At 43.5% G+C, this 15480-nt stretch overlaps 1 protein-coding gene across 1 annotated transcript; it reads left to right on the top strand.

Annotated features, from left to right (window-relative positions):
* Nucleotides 1-325: 325 nt before the first annotated feature.
* Nucleotides 326-2604, top strand: eif1 (eukaryotic translation initiation factor 1). The gene is made up of 4 exons (XM_080855936.1): nt 326-488; nt 1595-1758; nt 1872-1973; nt 2143-2604. The coding sequence occupies exons 1-4, from the start codon at nt 458-460 to the stop codon at nt 2185-2187; spliced, it is 342 nt and encodes a 113-aa protein (XP_080712062.1). The 5' UTR covers nt 326-457; the 3' UTR covers nt 2188-2604.
* The last annotated feature ends 12876 nt before the right edge of the window (nt 2605-15480 follow it).

The raw sequence follows: 15480 nt of genomic DNA, 5'->3' as shown, positions 1-15480 counted from the left end.
TAATCATCAAGATTAAAACAAGAAAGGCTTGAAACATGGCACTTTACGTGTAATGATATGAAGGTGTCACTTTTTGAATTAAATTACGGGATAAAATGTACCCTATCCACGATTTTCAAATATTTTGAGAAGCACCTGTATTTATAGCAGAAATTCTCTGGTTGTAATCTTTAGGGAAAATTAAAATGCCCTCAGTCCTCACTTTTCCGGTAATGATGCGTAAGATGACGGGTGTGGCGTAGCGTACAACAAATAACGTCATCGTCCTGCACACGGGGAGGGGCTATAAATAGCTGTTTTCTTCTTCAGCAACTGAGCAATCGCCATTTTGTGAGCAGTGAATAACTGGTTCGATAACCCTGCGGGTGAAGTAAAGCAGAAAACTAGTACATTTATTCAAAGAAAATCAATTGCTCGACACCCAGTTGTCATCCGAAAGGAAGGAGAATCTTATCGTATGTCCGCTATCCAGAACCTCAATTCTTTTGGTAAGAAAAGACAGAATTTGCTATCGTTAGTTGTGGGGTGGGGGAAGGGCGTAAGGATTGCCTAGTCAGGCCTAGCCAGCTAACAATCCGATCGCTGGCCAATGTAAACATCTTTATCCTAAAGTTTGAATCCTTTATTTCATAGATTTCAAAGACATATTTAATGTATTTTATAACTGTCACGTGTTTTGTACGTGTCGATTACTATATTTTCTTGTTGTGTTGCTAACCTATGCTAATCAACCAACGTCAGCCGGTAACGATAGTTGACGTATCATAGCTGGTAAATGTAGGCCTTCAGACTGTACGTCGGCTAGACTGCCAAAATATTAGTGTTTGTATCCAGCAAGTGCAAATGAAGCACTAGTGTGGGCGTCTGGTTGGTAGGATCACTGTCTTTTTCGCTTTGCTTAGATCGGCAACTAGAAAGCTAACATACGTTGGCTGGCAGTTGGCTGACGTCAGCTGCTGTGCCTGGATGATGCATGCAGTAGCTTGCTAGCAAATGCGTTGTACCCCGTGCGCTAATTACTTTACCTGGCTTGCACGCTGACACGGGCCCATCTGCGGCCCCTGAATAACGGTCCTGTATCTATTATTAGATTTATATGTGATGTTGTTGCAGCTGTCCTAAAAATATAGTTTGAGCTGGGAAGGGGGAGCTTTAACTGGTCCCATGTTAATGGGATTACGGTAACATTACACCCGGACGTTCCGACTGTTAAAATGTAACTTGGCCTTCGCATTGCTTTGGATAGTCCATTTTATTTGTGCTGGAGGAAGTGCTTAACGCTCACCTACCCAACACACAAACCTAGGTGATTAAGCCAGTTTGTTTCTAGAGGTAACAGCTAAGGTTGCATGGTTCCTTCGCGTGATTTGAAAACCCTCATGTTGCTTTCGTTGCTGTTTCGATTGCGAAATTTGAAGACGTAACCAGTCACATTTTTGTCGACAACTTCCGTGTTCCCGCTACCGCCCTGTCAACCCCTTTGAGAATAAGGTTGACAATGAAAATGCATTGTATTTTATGTAGGATGTAATTACTCTATCGAAACATTATTAATATAGACATGTTTAATATATTTAATTTTCCCTTTTCCCAGACCCCTTTGCTGATGCATCTAAGGGTGATGACCGGCTCCCATCAGGGACTGAGGAGTACATCCACATAAGAATCCAGCAGCGCAACGGAAGGAAGACGCTGACCACAGTCCAGGGCATAGCCGATGACTATGACAAAAAGAAGCTAGTCAAGGCCTTCAAGAGGGTACGTCTCCATCCTGTTTTTGTTTAGCAACCCTAGATAGTGAACAAATCTTCAATCCTCTGGTTAGTGTAGGTAGATTGTTTCTCTTTGTAAAATGGAACTTTTCTTTACAGAAATTTGCCTGCAATGGGACTGTGATTGAGCATCCAGAGTATGGTGAGGTGATCCAGCTGCAAGGTGACCAGCGTAAGAACATTTGCCAGTTTTTGACTGAGGTAAGCTTCCTACTGCAACAAGAGACTGTCCACACACACGCACGCACACCAATTTCACAAGCACTCTGCTCTTTGGTAAATGTCTGATCGTAAAGTTGTTTTTCACTGGTCAGCCCTTTTGATCCTGCAGACTGAAAGTACCCTTTGTCTAACCACCCTCCCCCCACAGATTGGCCTGGCGAAAGAGGAGCAGCTCAAGGTCCACGGATTCTAGAAGCTCCTGTGACCCTCCCCCCGCTCTCCTCCTCCCTCCTGCCCCGCCCCCTTTCTCTGGGTCCTGGCTCTGATGTTTAACCCTATGCTGCATCCATCTGCGGCCCTGTAGCTGACGTGGATGATCATTACCTCCAAAATGAGACTCTTATTAAGCTGTATGGCCCCCTCAACCGGGTCGGTCCATCAATGCACACACAGACAAACGGCTTCACAAATGATACGGGACGAGTGGTGACCTTTTTTTCCCTTTATTTTTTTTAATTACTTTATTTTTTTTTTTAATTTTAAGTCCCCCCTCCCCTTTTCCTCCCCCCCTTTTTCTAATTTTAGTAAACCTTGTGCCGTTCTCAAGGCACAGTTTCATGTAACTCTCTTTGTTTTGTACAACCCGTTACAATAAAACGTTATGACGCCACCGCTTGGTGTTCTTCTGATGGTGGGGGTTTGGGGAGGGCCTGGTATGCTAGCTTGTCTGTGTTGAATATACCCACTAAATGATAGTGCTGTCTTTGGGATGTGGTCATGGCCTGTCTTGTGGGGACATGCTATGTAGAGTTTTCCTCCACACCTCCACATATGGCCAGTCCACATCTTGACTCTACGCTTAACAAAACAATATTTGATTTAAAGGTAAATGCATAATTTTCTAAGCTTGTAAGTTTTATTATTTTTGGTTGGAATAAACAATCCCATGAAAATTGCAGTGATTCCAGGTGGTACTTTACAGCTTGAGTGTACGTCTGGAAGTAGCCTAGCTTTGAGTCAATGAGTGTAGGGTCTGGGTTGAACCGTGTTTTTATATGAACACTCATGAGTTGTTTAGGGTGTGGAATACCACAAACAGCGTTGACCTCCAGGATAAAGGTGTAAGATGTGTGAACAAATGGAAGAGCATGGACAGAGGTCACTCATGAGGTCATGCAAGAAATAAAAGAGCTAATGATATTTAAGTAATAAACACTACCAAAACCTCCGCTTTTTCTGTTTGGCTGGCCCTCTGCCAAGACCAGCACCCTGTCGCAATGTTAAAGTAACTAATAAAATAAAAACCTGCTCCAAAAAATAATGGGCTGTCCAATGAGCCGTGTTCAAACCCACCAGGTTCCATAGATATATCGGCCAGGTAGTTATTGCGTAATCCTGCTGACACGATCAACACACGGTTATGATAACAGAAACTCCTTGGCTGAGGTCAAAAATCGCTGAACCTCAAACTAATTGTTGGACATTTCGGGGGCCGCTTCAGCTAATAAAAAGTTTTCTTTTCACATCTCAAACCGTACAGTTTGATAATGGACCTCAAGATAAAAGTGTTTTCGGTTACTGAAATTGTATACACGTGTTATGAGCCCAGCACAGAACTTCTTTTAACACGATCAAAGTGATTACTGAACAGAGTCCGCTCTTGCTGGTAGGAAATTAAACTTAAGCATGATGCTGTGCATAAGCACTAGCTCAAGTTGAGATTCAGAGAAAAATCACTCATCGAATTGAGTAGAAATCGTGAACACTATCAAATTGATTTATATATGGTGACAACATACAGACCAACCGTGGGACGAGTATCAAGTCTGTGTGGGACATGTTATCAATGCTGAGAAGTAACATAGAATTTTGATGTAACGTCTGTCAAACTAAAAAAAGAAACAATTGTATCCTGCCTTTTGGCTCGTAAACAACACCTGCTATAGCCCAGGCTACTTTGTCCTCGTGTCGATTCCACCAGGCAGGCCATACAAGTTACAGGCTATATTTTTTGCTAAATCAAACATTTGATGAGCGACCATGATGTCGTCAGCTAGCTTATTACCTTATCTGCAAAGTTTGTGAAAATAATGTATTTTTCACGTAGCAGAGGAGTTCACCGGCCCCGTGTCAGTTTGATTGACGGCCGTCACCGCCTCTTCATCTTGGCCATTGATGACAGCCAGACCTTCTGCTTGGCTATGCTGCATTTATATGAGCCAGGTTGCTGCTGCTCATAAGTAGGCTACAAAATACGGCACAACGACACAAAAGGCTCATGCGGGTACAGGAAAGCATTCAGGGTAGTGCTATGTTCTTATTTCTGAAACTATGAAAACGCGGGACATTAGGCCTATCTCAATATGCCGGATGCGAAGGGTCAAAATGTTACAGTAGCCACTACAATACAGAGAGGCAACGGTCCCTAATTCTATATTTTGGGATGTAGCCAAGAGATAAGGCTATTCTTTATTCTCTTTCCTTTTGTTTTCCCTACATTAAAACAATAGTTGAGAGGTTGAACATAGAATATTATACGAGTAGAGAGGAACATAATGTATTTTTTTTTCTTCTTTTTAAAAAAAAATGAGGTCGCCATTGTGCTTGCTGTAGGGGGGGTCAGGTCTGGGCTCTGTAAGGTGCATTAAGAAAATGTTATTGTTTTGGCGCTAAATAGAATTGAAATGAAAAGTAATCTATTCAAAGGCATTTCATCAAACCATAACCTCATCCTCCTAACGTGCACATTGAACTACACCTAGGGTCTTGTGGGAGGCATATGCAGCAAATGCAGTAAATGATGAAATGTTAAATAATGCAGAGTAAAATGGCTAATGTGCTAGTAGGCTTCTCATTAGGGTTTGGCTCGAGTAAAATGAAATATGACCTCCAGGTTATGGCATGGGATGTAAAAAGCCATCAGGATCTTTAAGGGCACATTAAAATGTGAATATACAGCTCCAGTTAAAAGACTGTCTGGCCCCCTCCTTGTCTTCCACAGTCTTAGCTCATATACTCAGTGCGATTACGCTCCCAGAAGAGCTTGGCCTCCAGAGCCTCCCTGCTTAAATTAAACCATAAAATCTACTGTACATCCTAACCCGTAATTATGCATTCTAGCCTGTGACGTTTTGTCGGGTTTTAAGCGTGTAAATAGCATTCCCATCCTCCCTTGCGCTAGGCTCTTTAAAAGTGTATCTACATACTCATGTTTAAGGCTTAAAGAATTTCATTAGCCTCAAGTGGAGCACTTCAAGTGGAGTAAAGTGAAAACTTTATTTTTTTTAATAGCAGCTATCTGCCTACACAAGGGAAGTCTAAAGGTAGATGAGGATAGTTGATATACTGTATGCTGTTACAAGCCATTGAGATTTCAGTATCTATTCACAAGTAAACCATATTTTAACACAAAAAGAGACATGCTCAGTCTATGTGAATTATATACTCTGACACAGAGGGGCAGTTTTCTTCATCGTTCCCGATAGTGAATGCAAGTTGTACTGTTTTACAGTACGTGCTTAGACGGGAAGCCTGCTGTGAGTGTAACATTTTTGCGTTTTCATATCTCCCAAGGTCAGAACAGACCTCTATTCCAGAGCACGGAGTAGAGTTTACATTTCTCCCAAGGTCAGAGCAGGACACAAGCAGCAGCCGACACGTGGACATGATCTCAGGCGTCTGACCTCCATTTCAGAGCACGGAGAAGAGAGAGCGTTACTTTTGCTCATTTGCCTTTCTCTTTGCCTTTTCCACTCAGCAAGCTCAAAAAGCAGGTGATGACACAGTGTAGTGCTGAACTGGCACAGTACCAGGAAGATCTGATTAACTAAATCAGCATGAACAATCTTTCTCACACACTCACTCTCTCTCTCTATCTCAAACACACACACATGTATTTATGTGAGGGTGACATACTCTGTCATATCAATGTTCTTATAAACTTTCGTCTCTTGATAATGCCCTTGGGCAACGAGGATCAGGCTCCTATCTAATGGAATGGGGAGAGATCCGTAACTCCACATAGGATGGTTGAACAGATGCAAGTAGTACAAGTACATCTAGCAAATCCACATTTAAATCTGACTCAAACAGCATGACTTTTTTTCTACCACTGCTCAAATAAGGCTAAAACACTTATTTTCGGTTGACTTGCTCACTAAGCATGCACCAAATTATGCAGCATGGCTGTTGCTATGGTGACAGTGCAAATAAACAGAATGTTCAGGTGACGCTAAATGTCAGTTATGCCTTTTCCAACAATGTGATTTGGCTCTTTACAGGGCAGGACATTCAGTTACAAATGTGCCATGTTTACTGTTCGAGATTCACCCATTCATTCTCCATTCCTTTTCCCACAAGTGATTTGTCTTGCACTGTATAATATCTCTGGCCAGCTTCATCTTAAATAACATTTCCTTGTATATTTTTGTACAATATTTTATGTGGAGTGTAGACCCTTTTTGTACATTTCACTTGTGTATGTGACAAGCACTTGAACTTGAACTTGAACATCTCTTCATAGAGGGCCGCTCTATCTCCATATTGTATGACATGCTGACCTTGAGATGACCTCTCCCTGTTCCTGACTCCCCGATATACCTGTCTGTGTGTCCCCATGTCCCTATATCTGTGTCCCCATGTCTGTGTCTCTGTAAGTTCCCATGTCCCTATATCTGTGTATGTCCCCATGACCTTGTCTCTCTGTATGTCCCCATGTCCCTATATCTCTGTATGTCCCCATGACCTTGTCTCTGTATGTCCCCATGTCCCTATATCTCTGTATGTCCCCATGTCCCTATATCTGTGTATTTCCTCTATCCTGGTCTCTGTATGTCCCCATGTCTGTGTATCTGCGGCTGTGCTGTTGCTGGGCTGAGCTGGCGCCTCCAGCCTGTGCTGTTAAATGACTCAGCAGCACTCTCTTCACCCAGGCACTGACAGCCTTCCCAGCAGCAAACTAATTTCCCATCCAGCCTGTTAATGAACACTCACAAGTCATAAACTGTATATCTCAGCTGGCATATGCAGGCAGTCTAATCATTATTTTGATTTACCAGAGAGAAGGCAGGGCAGGAGTGAGGGCGAGGGCGAGAGAGAAAATGCGAGAGAGAGAGAGAAGAGAGAGAACATGCAATTTCCCACATCTGTTTAGAGCTCATGGCACCCTTGCCGTGATGCGTTGTGTAAAAATGAAGGTTTTCTTTTGATGTGAGATTTGGTGCCGGGCAACAGAAAATGGGAGCAACCCCAACGGGGTGTTCACAGATATGGAGGAAGAAAGTAATTCTGTTCGCCAACCTTCAGGATTAGACCAGAGGCGCTGGTCGTGACAGATTTCTTTTGTAGTTGGTTGTGACAAGCCCTCATTTCTCGTGATGCAGGCAGCCTAAGTGCAGTGGCGGATATACACCACAAGATGGCGTTGTGGTTGAGGTGATGGTGAAATCACACAGAGAGTGTGCGGAAGTAAGCACAGACTCCAGCTATGCTGACAGGGTCCCTATGTGCAGTCAAAGGGTAGGACTGTCTTTTTCATGACGCTGAGAAATTGAGGTTTAGTTACAGGGGATCTTTTCTGCCTGGGCATGCTGTATTTTTTTTTTATCTCTCTCTCTGTCCTTCCTTCTCTTTTTCTGGAAAGATGTGTGTGTGTGTGAGGGAGATTTAAGAATCCCCCCCCCCCCCAAATCAGCAGATAATTTGAGAGAATTCATAGTGTGTTCGTGCCTGAGTGTTACTGTTTGTCAGCATGTCAGTATTAGGAAAGCATGACAGATAAACTGTGCAAATTGTGTGTGTGTGAGAGTTTCTGTTTATGAAGCGCTTAGCGCATCTGTGTTGAGAAACAGAGAGATAAAGTAAGAGAATTAAACGTGTGAGTGTGTGTGTGTGTGTGTGTGTGTGTGAGAGTGTGCATGTGCGTGTGTGTGTGTGTGTGTGTGTGTGTGTGTGTGTGTGTGTGTGTGTGTGTGTGTGTGTGTGCATGTGCGTGTGTGTGTGTGTGTGTGTGTGTGTGTGTGTGTGTGTGTGTGTGTGTGCGTTTATGATTGCATGAACTGCAGACAAAGCAGTGCTGGAACACTAGCAGCACCAACCGTGTGTGTGGGGAGATTAAAGTCTATGAAAATTAATAGTGATGGAATTAATTTCCCAGACATTCTTCCTTTGCTAATATCCTCTTCTCTGGGGGTTAAACAAAACTCACTCTAAATTCTGCTGCTGTCGCTTCTTTCTCCACCATTTTAATTTCCATATCTTAAGTAGCTCTCACCTCTCTTCCCTCACTTCTCTTCTCTGCGCCCTGCCAATCACGGGGACATGCATGAAGAGACAGGCAGAGCACAGATTTGGACTCAGAGCCTCAGTGGATGGGGCCACAGTGCATGGCGAGGAGAGCAGAGAGGCAATATTAGCGGAGGTAATTTTTCCAGATTTGCATACCTTAATGCGGGAGATTATTCTGTAACTGACATCTTAAAGGTCAAGAGTACATTTTTCCCTTTTCAAATGGTTTCCCCCCCCAGTGTGTGAGGAGAGGCTCACGTGTGAGGTTTTTTCCCCCTCTCTCTCTCTTTGCCTGTGCTACCTGAGAGTGATGTGCCCTTGATCTAATAGCACAGAGAGAGAGAGAGAGAGAGAGAGAGCGCGAGAGAGAGAGAGAGAGCGAGAGAGAGAGAGAGAGAGAGTTTGATGTGGTGGTGAGGTTGAAACATGAAAAACAGTGAAAGATGAGGAAAGGGTTGTAGGAATGTAACAAACCAGAAGAAAACACAGTGACGTGACATCACAAAATCACTGAGAAATCCCAATTGCCTTTGTCACCTTACCAGAATTCTTAATTACGAATGCACTCACTAATTGTATTCTCACATTGCTTATTATGTGGTGGAACTGTAGGTTTTGCATGGCGTACTAGTTGTTTCTATTTGTTTCTTTCTGTCGCGCTGTCTTTCTTTCGTATTTTTTTTTTCTTGTAAGAGCCTACACCCTCAGTATCATGTAAGTGCCTGACATTATTTGTTAAGTTAAGTGGCAGTGGCAATGGCCAGCATTCTCTGCCTGGAAGTCTGGGTTGCGATGATGCAGTGCTGCAGTCAATCAAAACATACAACACAAGTTACTCTACTGAATTCATCTGTAGTCTGCAAGGGCGAACACAGATGGTGAACCACATTTTTCATCTAGTTTGTATGAAGTACCCATAAGGAGTGTAAATTCAGTTTATATGGTGGGCCTAAGACGGATTGACGTCACTACAATGTGCTCTGACTACCATGCCAACAAGCCTGAATCTTTGGCATTGTGGTCAAGTTGCAGGTTTGGTACCCTGTAGGTGGAGCGACTGCTTTCCCCCTCGTGACTTTGCTACAGGTTCTGAAAATCTGAGCTGTTTGAAGGACAAATACAGGAAACTCCTACGTCTGAATCGCTTTTTGTAGCCACCACATACATTTGATTGCATTGAGTTGTACTGTTAATGCCTCACATTCAAGCCTGTTTGGTGTTAGATAGTAAAGTGTGAGGGATGCGATCTGCTTGGTGTTCAGATTCAGTAATAATAATGGGATGTGGACAGTTAGAGATCAGTAGCTGACATGCTAACCACCAGGTATTACTGCTAGATAGAGTGATGAGATCATTAGCTGACATGCTAACCACCAGGTATTACTGCTAGATAGAGTGATGAGATCATTAGCTGACATGCTAACCACCAGGTATTACTGCTAGAGAGAGTGATGGAGATCAGTAGCTGACATGCTAATCACCAGGTATTACTGCTAGAGAGAGTGATGAGATCATTAGCTGACATGCTAACCACCAGGTATTACTGCTAGAGAGGGTGATGAGATCATTAGCTGACATGCTAACCACCAGGTATTACTGCTAGAGAGAGTGATGGAGATCAGTAGCTGACATGCTAATCACCAGGTATTACTGCTAGAGAGAGTGATGAGATCATTAGCTGACATGCTAACCACCAGGTATTACTGCTAGAGAGGGTGATGAGATCATTAGCTGACATGCTAACCACCAGGTATTACTGCTAGAGAGAGTGATGAGATCATAAGCTGACATGCTAACCAACAGGTATTACTGCTAGAGAGAGTGATGGAGATCAGTAGCTGACATGCTAACCACCAGGTATTACTGCTAGAGAGAGTGATGGAGATCATAAGCTGACATGCTAACCACCAGGTATTACTGCTAGAGAGAGTGATGGAGATCAGTAGCTGACATGCTAACCACCAGGTATTACTAGAGAGAGTGATGGAGATCAGTAGCTGACATGCTAACCACCAGGTATTACTGCTAGAGAGAGTGATGAGATCATTAGCTGACATGCTAACCACCAGGTATTACTGCTAGAGAGAGTGATGAAGATCAGTAGCTGACATGCTAACCACCAGGTATTACTGCTAGAGAGAGTGATGAGATCATTAGCTGACATGCTAATCACAAGGTACTACTGCTAGAGAGAGTGATGGAGATCAGTAGCTGACATGGTAACCACCAGGTACTACTGCTAGAGAGAGTGATGGAGTAAAACCCATTCATCTCAATGACGGCATATCAGCTGCGTCTGTCCAGTGCAGGAAGTATGTAGACTAACCACTGCTAGCTTTTCGTCTACAAAAGTTACATCCCAGGGCACACAACTGGAAACCAATCACACGAATCGAGCATGTCTTGTGACATATATGATCATAGCCACAATATTGATATGAACGGTCAGAATAATAAATAATAAGTCAGTGGGAGAAACAAAGTCATTATTTTCCTTTGTTTTTTGATACATATCATAAACCATCGGCAAAAGATACCCTATAATGACATATACATGCACATTGGAGACACTGAACATGATGCATGAACTAAATGCATGCTTTGGAATGAAAGTCCATAATCCAGCATTTGACCTTCTGGAGATTAACAGGCTGAATTCCTAATTTACAGGCTAACACTCTAATGCCTATCCCCATAGTAATGCTGTGACTGTAATAATGGTGACAAGATTCCCACCCAGTCTGCTTCATCATGGACGAGCATGGCAACCAGGCATCCTCCTCCAACAGTATTTTGAGCAGGCAGTGTGCTGGACAGCCATGGGGATAGCGGTCTGTTCTGCCTTCACTATGCTCTCATTTGCATTCAGAGAGACACATTGTTTTTTTCCCTTTCTCTTTTTTTTGACAGCAGTACCTAGGGTCTCGCTCCCCCCTCCCCGTGTTGAGCCTCTCCTTGTGTCCCTCTGTGAAACATGTGCTGGATTGCTCCAGGGTTGGCCTGTTTTGCTTGCTGCAGGGCTGTTGACTGCCACCGGTGCTGGTGTGTGTGTGTGTGTGTGTGTGTGTGTGTGTGTGTGTGTGTGTGTGTGTGTGTGTGTGTGTGTGTGTGTGTGTGTGTGTGTGTGTGTGTGTGTGTGTGTGTTGTGTGTTGTCTGTTGTGTGTGTGTGTGTGTGTGTGTGTGTGACTGCCCGGGAAAACTGTTTGTGGAAAATGCTGACCTGTATGCTTCTTAGAAAAAACAGGGGGCACAGAGAGAGAAAAAGAGAGGGAGGGAGAGAAAGAGACAGAATGATATAAAGCTGGAAGGAGAGAGAGACTCCAATCACTGAGCCTTTAGCCCCTGAGCTCTTGTCAGTCTTTCTTTCTCTATTTGTTTGTGTGTGTGCATCTGTATGTGTCTGTACCCGTGTGTGTTTGCATCTGTATGTGTCTATACCCGTGTGTATGTGCATCTGTATGTGTCTGTACCCGTGTGTGTTTGCATCTGTATGTGTCTGTGTGTGTGTCCTTTAGTGACCTGTACATGCTGCTGTGCTTCTTTGTGTATGTGTGTGTGTGTGCACATGCACGTGTTAGTGCCCCCTGAGCTGCTATTGTGTTTGTGAGTGTGTGTGTGTGTGTCTGTGTGTGTGTGTGTGTGTGTGTGTAAGTGCTCCTCAGCTGCTTCTGTTTGTTTGTTTGTGTGTGTGTGTGTGTGTGTGTGTGTGTGTGTGTGTGTGTGTGTGTGTGCGTGCGCGTGTGTTAGTGCACCTCAGCTGCTGTTGTGTGTCTGTGAGCGTGTGTGTGTGTGTGTGTGTGTGTGTGTATGTGCGCATGTACATTTGTGTATGTGTGTGTGTGTGTGTGTGTGTGTGTGTGTGTGTGTGTGTGTGCACGTGAGTGTTACTGCTCCTCGGCTGCTGTTGTGTGTGTCTGTGTGTGTGTGTGTGTGTGTGTGTGTGTGTGTCTGTGTGTGTGTGTGTGTACCCTTCATTGGCCTGTCACTGACCCTTGTCAATCTTGCCAAAAGGCCAAGTCTCAGTGGCACATGGAGCATTGAGAGGCGCCCCACCAAGGACACAAGCGGTCCACGCTGAAACGCTGAAGAGTCAGCACCCCTAAAACTTTTGGATACATGCAGGCGTGAGTTTTACAGAGAAGCGAAAAGTTAACAGATTTAAGTACTGGGGCTGTTTATAGCTTTTGCGATAACAGAGGTACCAGTGAGGCTTAAAACTATGGATACTGTTCAGTGCTTTGATCAGAGCGTGATTGCATCCTATAACTGCAATGGATTAAAAGTCATGAAGTCATCATACAAAATGCCAGTGATGCCACCACGAAAGAACAACTATTGTTCTTCTCTCTGTAGAACACAGAACAAAGCATGGCAGAGAATCAGAATGATTGTTCTCCCTCATTTAGAACACGGAACAAAGTATGACAGAGAATTTAAATTATTGTTCTCCTCCATGTAGAACACAGAACAAAGCATGGCAGAGAATCTGACTCTGTTCTGCTTGTCTCCTGCTTCTTTCTTGGGAGCCCTTATGTCAGAACAGAAAAAAATGTTTTTGTGTTTCAAGAAATGATTTTGTAATGAAATGCTTGTTAAATTACTGCGACACACCCAGATGGACACACACACACACACACACACACACACACACACACACACACACACACACACACACACACACACACACACACACTCAGGACAGATCTGGTTGTCATTATAATATTTTTTTGTTCTTGCCTATTTCCATGGAGATGGCCATAGGTGTGCCTGCATTCCTTTATTCGCACTCACCCCTTTAAAAACATCCCCTCTGGCCTCACGAGAGCCATGCACGAAACTCAGGCAGGATCCTGAATATTCTGATATGAAATATGGGAATTAGGAGCACAAAACCTGTTGCTAATGCTAGCAGTCGATCATCTTTTGCAGTGGTCATTATAAAGATATATCGGACATCCAAACGTTGGGATGGACCATTCAATTCAAGTGAACTTTCTGCATTATTCCGAGGAGCAGTATAACAAAGAGGCATACACCCATACAGGGATTTGCACAGGAATATGAAGGGCAGTTAAGGGGCAACACATCATTTTTTGTCAACTGCCGCTGCCACGCCCCCTTCATCTGATCGCAAATTTTGCCAATATCATTTTAAACTCTCACTAACCGCCGCTGCCACGCCCCATCCCCTGATCGCAAATACATATCGGAGGGGCAACTTCAGTCGAGGAGGGCAAACGGGCAGTTGCCCGAGCTACCTTAGCCCACTCCTGTGCACGTCCCTGCACCCATACATCTATGTACAGAGCTATTGAGTCCAGGCCCATGACATTCCAAGAACCAGCTTTAATCTTCAGTCTGACAGCAAACATTTGAAAGTGTCACAATGTATGCATTTTGTTATGCAATTTCTTAAATATTGATGATGCAAATGCAAATTGATCTACTGCCTGTCTCTTAGTTGGCCACGCTTCCATGGACTGGAACAATTCCGATGGAAGCCCGGCTGTGGGTGGGCTGCGGCCCATTTCCCCGGAATTCCCAGGCATGTAGACATGGGATCTGTACCAAAGCTAAGGGATGAGTGGGCGTGTAGTCTTGGGATCTGTCCCCAAGCTAAGGGTTGAGTGGGCGTGTAGTCTTGGGATCTGTCCCCAAGCTAAGGGTTGAGTGGGCGTGTAGTCTTGGGATCTGTCCCCAAGCTAAGGGTTGAGTGGGCTAGGCCAGTGGCATACTGTGCGGGGTCTAATGTGTTTGCATATCCCCTTATTCCATCCCTTTATTTCCAATTTCAGTAAGAAACACACTCTGCACTGGCCCTGTGAGTGAGTTCAAATAGAAGGTAATTGACTTTTGAAAAAAAAAAATAGGAAAAGGAAAAGAGGAAATAGAAAAGAATAAAAAGAGTGGTGGTTTGGGGGTGGAGTGTAGGAGGCAATATGCCATCTGGTATTTAAATGTCACTGGCGAAGCGTGTCCTTTCAAGAAGCAGTGCACTCAGATCCTCACCATATAATCTGGTGCAAAAGAGAGATTGGAATCACCACTCGTTTTATGTTTATGACAGTTTCCCCGGAATGCCCTATCACAGGCCACAAATATAACCTTCATGTGCAGAAGGGAGACGATTTTGAATAAGCATAGAAATCGCAGTAAACTGGACAATTACAGATGATGCTACAGAGAGTGAACCATCAAAGGCTGCTCAGACTCACACAGCAATGTCAACAGTACATTTGTCAGGGCAAGGCTGAAAATGTAGCATGTGGTCGCATTTCTAAACTCCCACTGGGAGAGCAGAGGAATCAGAATCAGAATCAGAAACAGATTTATTGTCACGTAGGTATGCGCCTACCTGAAATTTGTTCTGGTGGCATAGGTGCATACAGTAAACATAAAAACATAAAAACACAAACATACACACACAATAAGTAAGTACTACTACATAACATAAAAACATAAAAACATAGAAACACACAGGCGAAGATGAGGTAGAAGGGCATACCTCTCAACCTTTAAGAAACTCTTGAAGACCCAACTCTTCAGCGACCCCCTCCCTTCCTAACTTGCACTTCTACTTAACCTACACTAACAGCCGTTATATTCCTGCACTTTTTTTCGTTTTCTTATGTAAAATAGTATTTATTGTTACACTAGGTCTCTATTGCTCGCAGCATAACTGTTCTCTCCCTTGTACACCGCTTTGGACAAAAGCGTCTGCAAAAAGACTTAATGTAAATGTAAGTTATTCTAATGCTAAGTTCCAATAGAAAGCTGACAGCAAAAGTGCAGTTGACAAGCAACATAAGCATATTGTGCTTTATGTGTTTATGTTTATGTGTTATTTCCTGATTCGCTGATGACAGCATCGTCTCAACCACAGCTGTTTCAGCAGGGTAGTACATCTCAGAGTCTTGCTTGAAATACTGGCCCCATGGCATGTTAAACATTCTCACCACAGCATTATATTTTATGTACTACTTAACACCGTGTTCTTTCTGAGTCCATGCACATATTGCATTACTAACCCTAATCCATATCCCTGATCCCAGCATGCGCTGTTATTAATTAAGTAATAACTCATGAGTGTACTTAAATCCAGTATTAGGAACATTAAAAGCACATAATGGCACTTCAGATCAAGTTTGCTTCATATATATGAGTGTAGGGCATTCTAAATTAACTGGATATGCTCTGTTTTGCTTGCTAAATGTCTGTTATAGCACATGGTGATATGTTCACTGACTTGTGTTGTTTGAG

The sequence above is a fragment of the Sprattus sprattus genome (genome assembly GCF_963457725.1).
Source record: "Sprattus sprattus genome assembly, chromosome: 18".
Taxonomy (NCBI): Eukaryota; Metazoa; Chordata; class Actinopteri; order Clupeiformes; family Clupeidae; genus Sprattus; species Sprattus sprattus.
The sequence above is the reverse complement of the archived record's forward strand: the minus strand, read 5'-3'. Positions and strand labels throughout refer to the sequence as shown.

Bases quoted from the DNA above. Each gene is read 5' to 3' on its own strand.
- eif1 (XM_080855936.1), top strand. From the start codon at position 458: ATGTCCGCTATCCAGAACCTCAATTCTTTTG. The intron at 489-1,594 runs GTAAGAAAAGAC...CCCTTTTCCCAG, and splicing joins CCAGAACCTCAATTCTTTTG to ACCCCTTTGCTGATGCATCT. The intron at 1,759-1,871 runs GTACGTCTCCAT...TTTTCTTTACAG, and splicing joins TAGTCAAGGCCTTCAAGAGG to AAATTTGCCTGCAATGGGAC.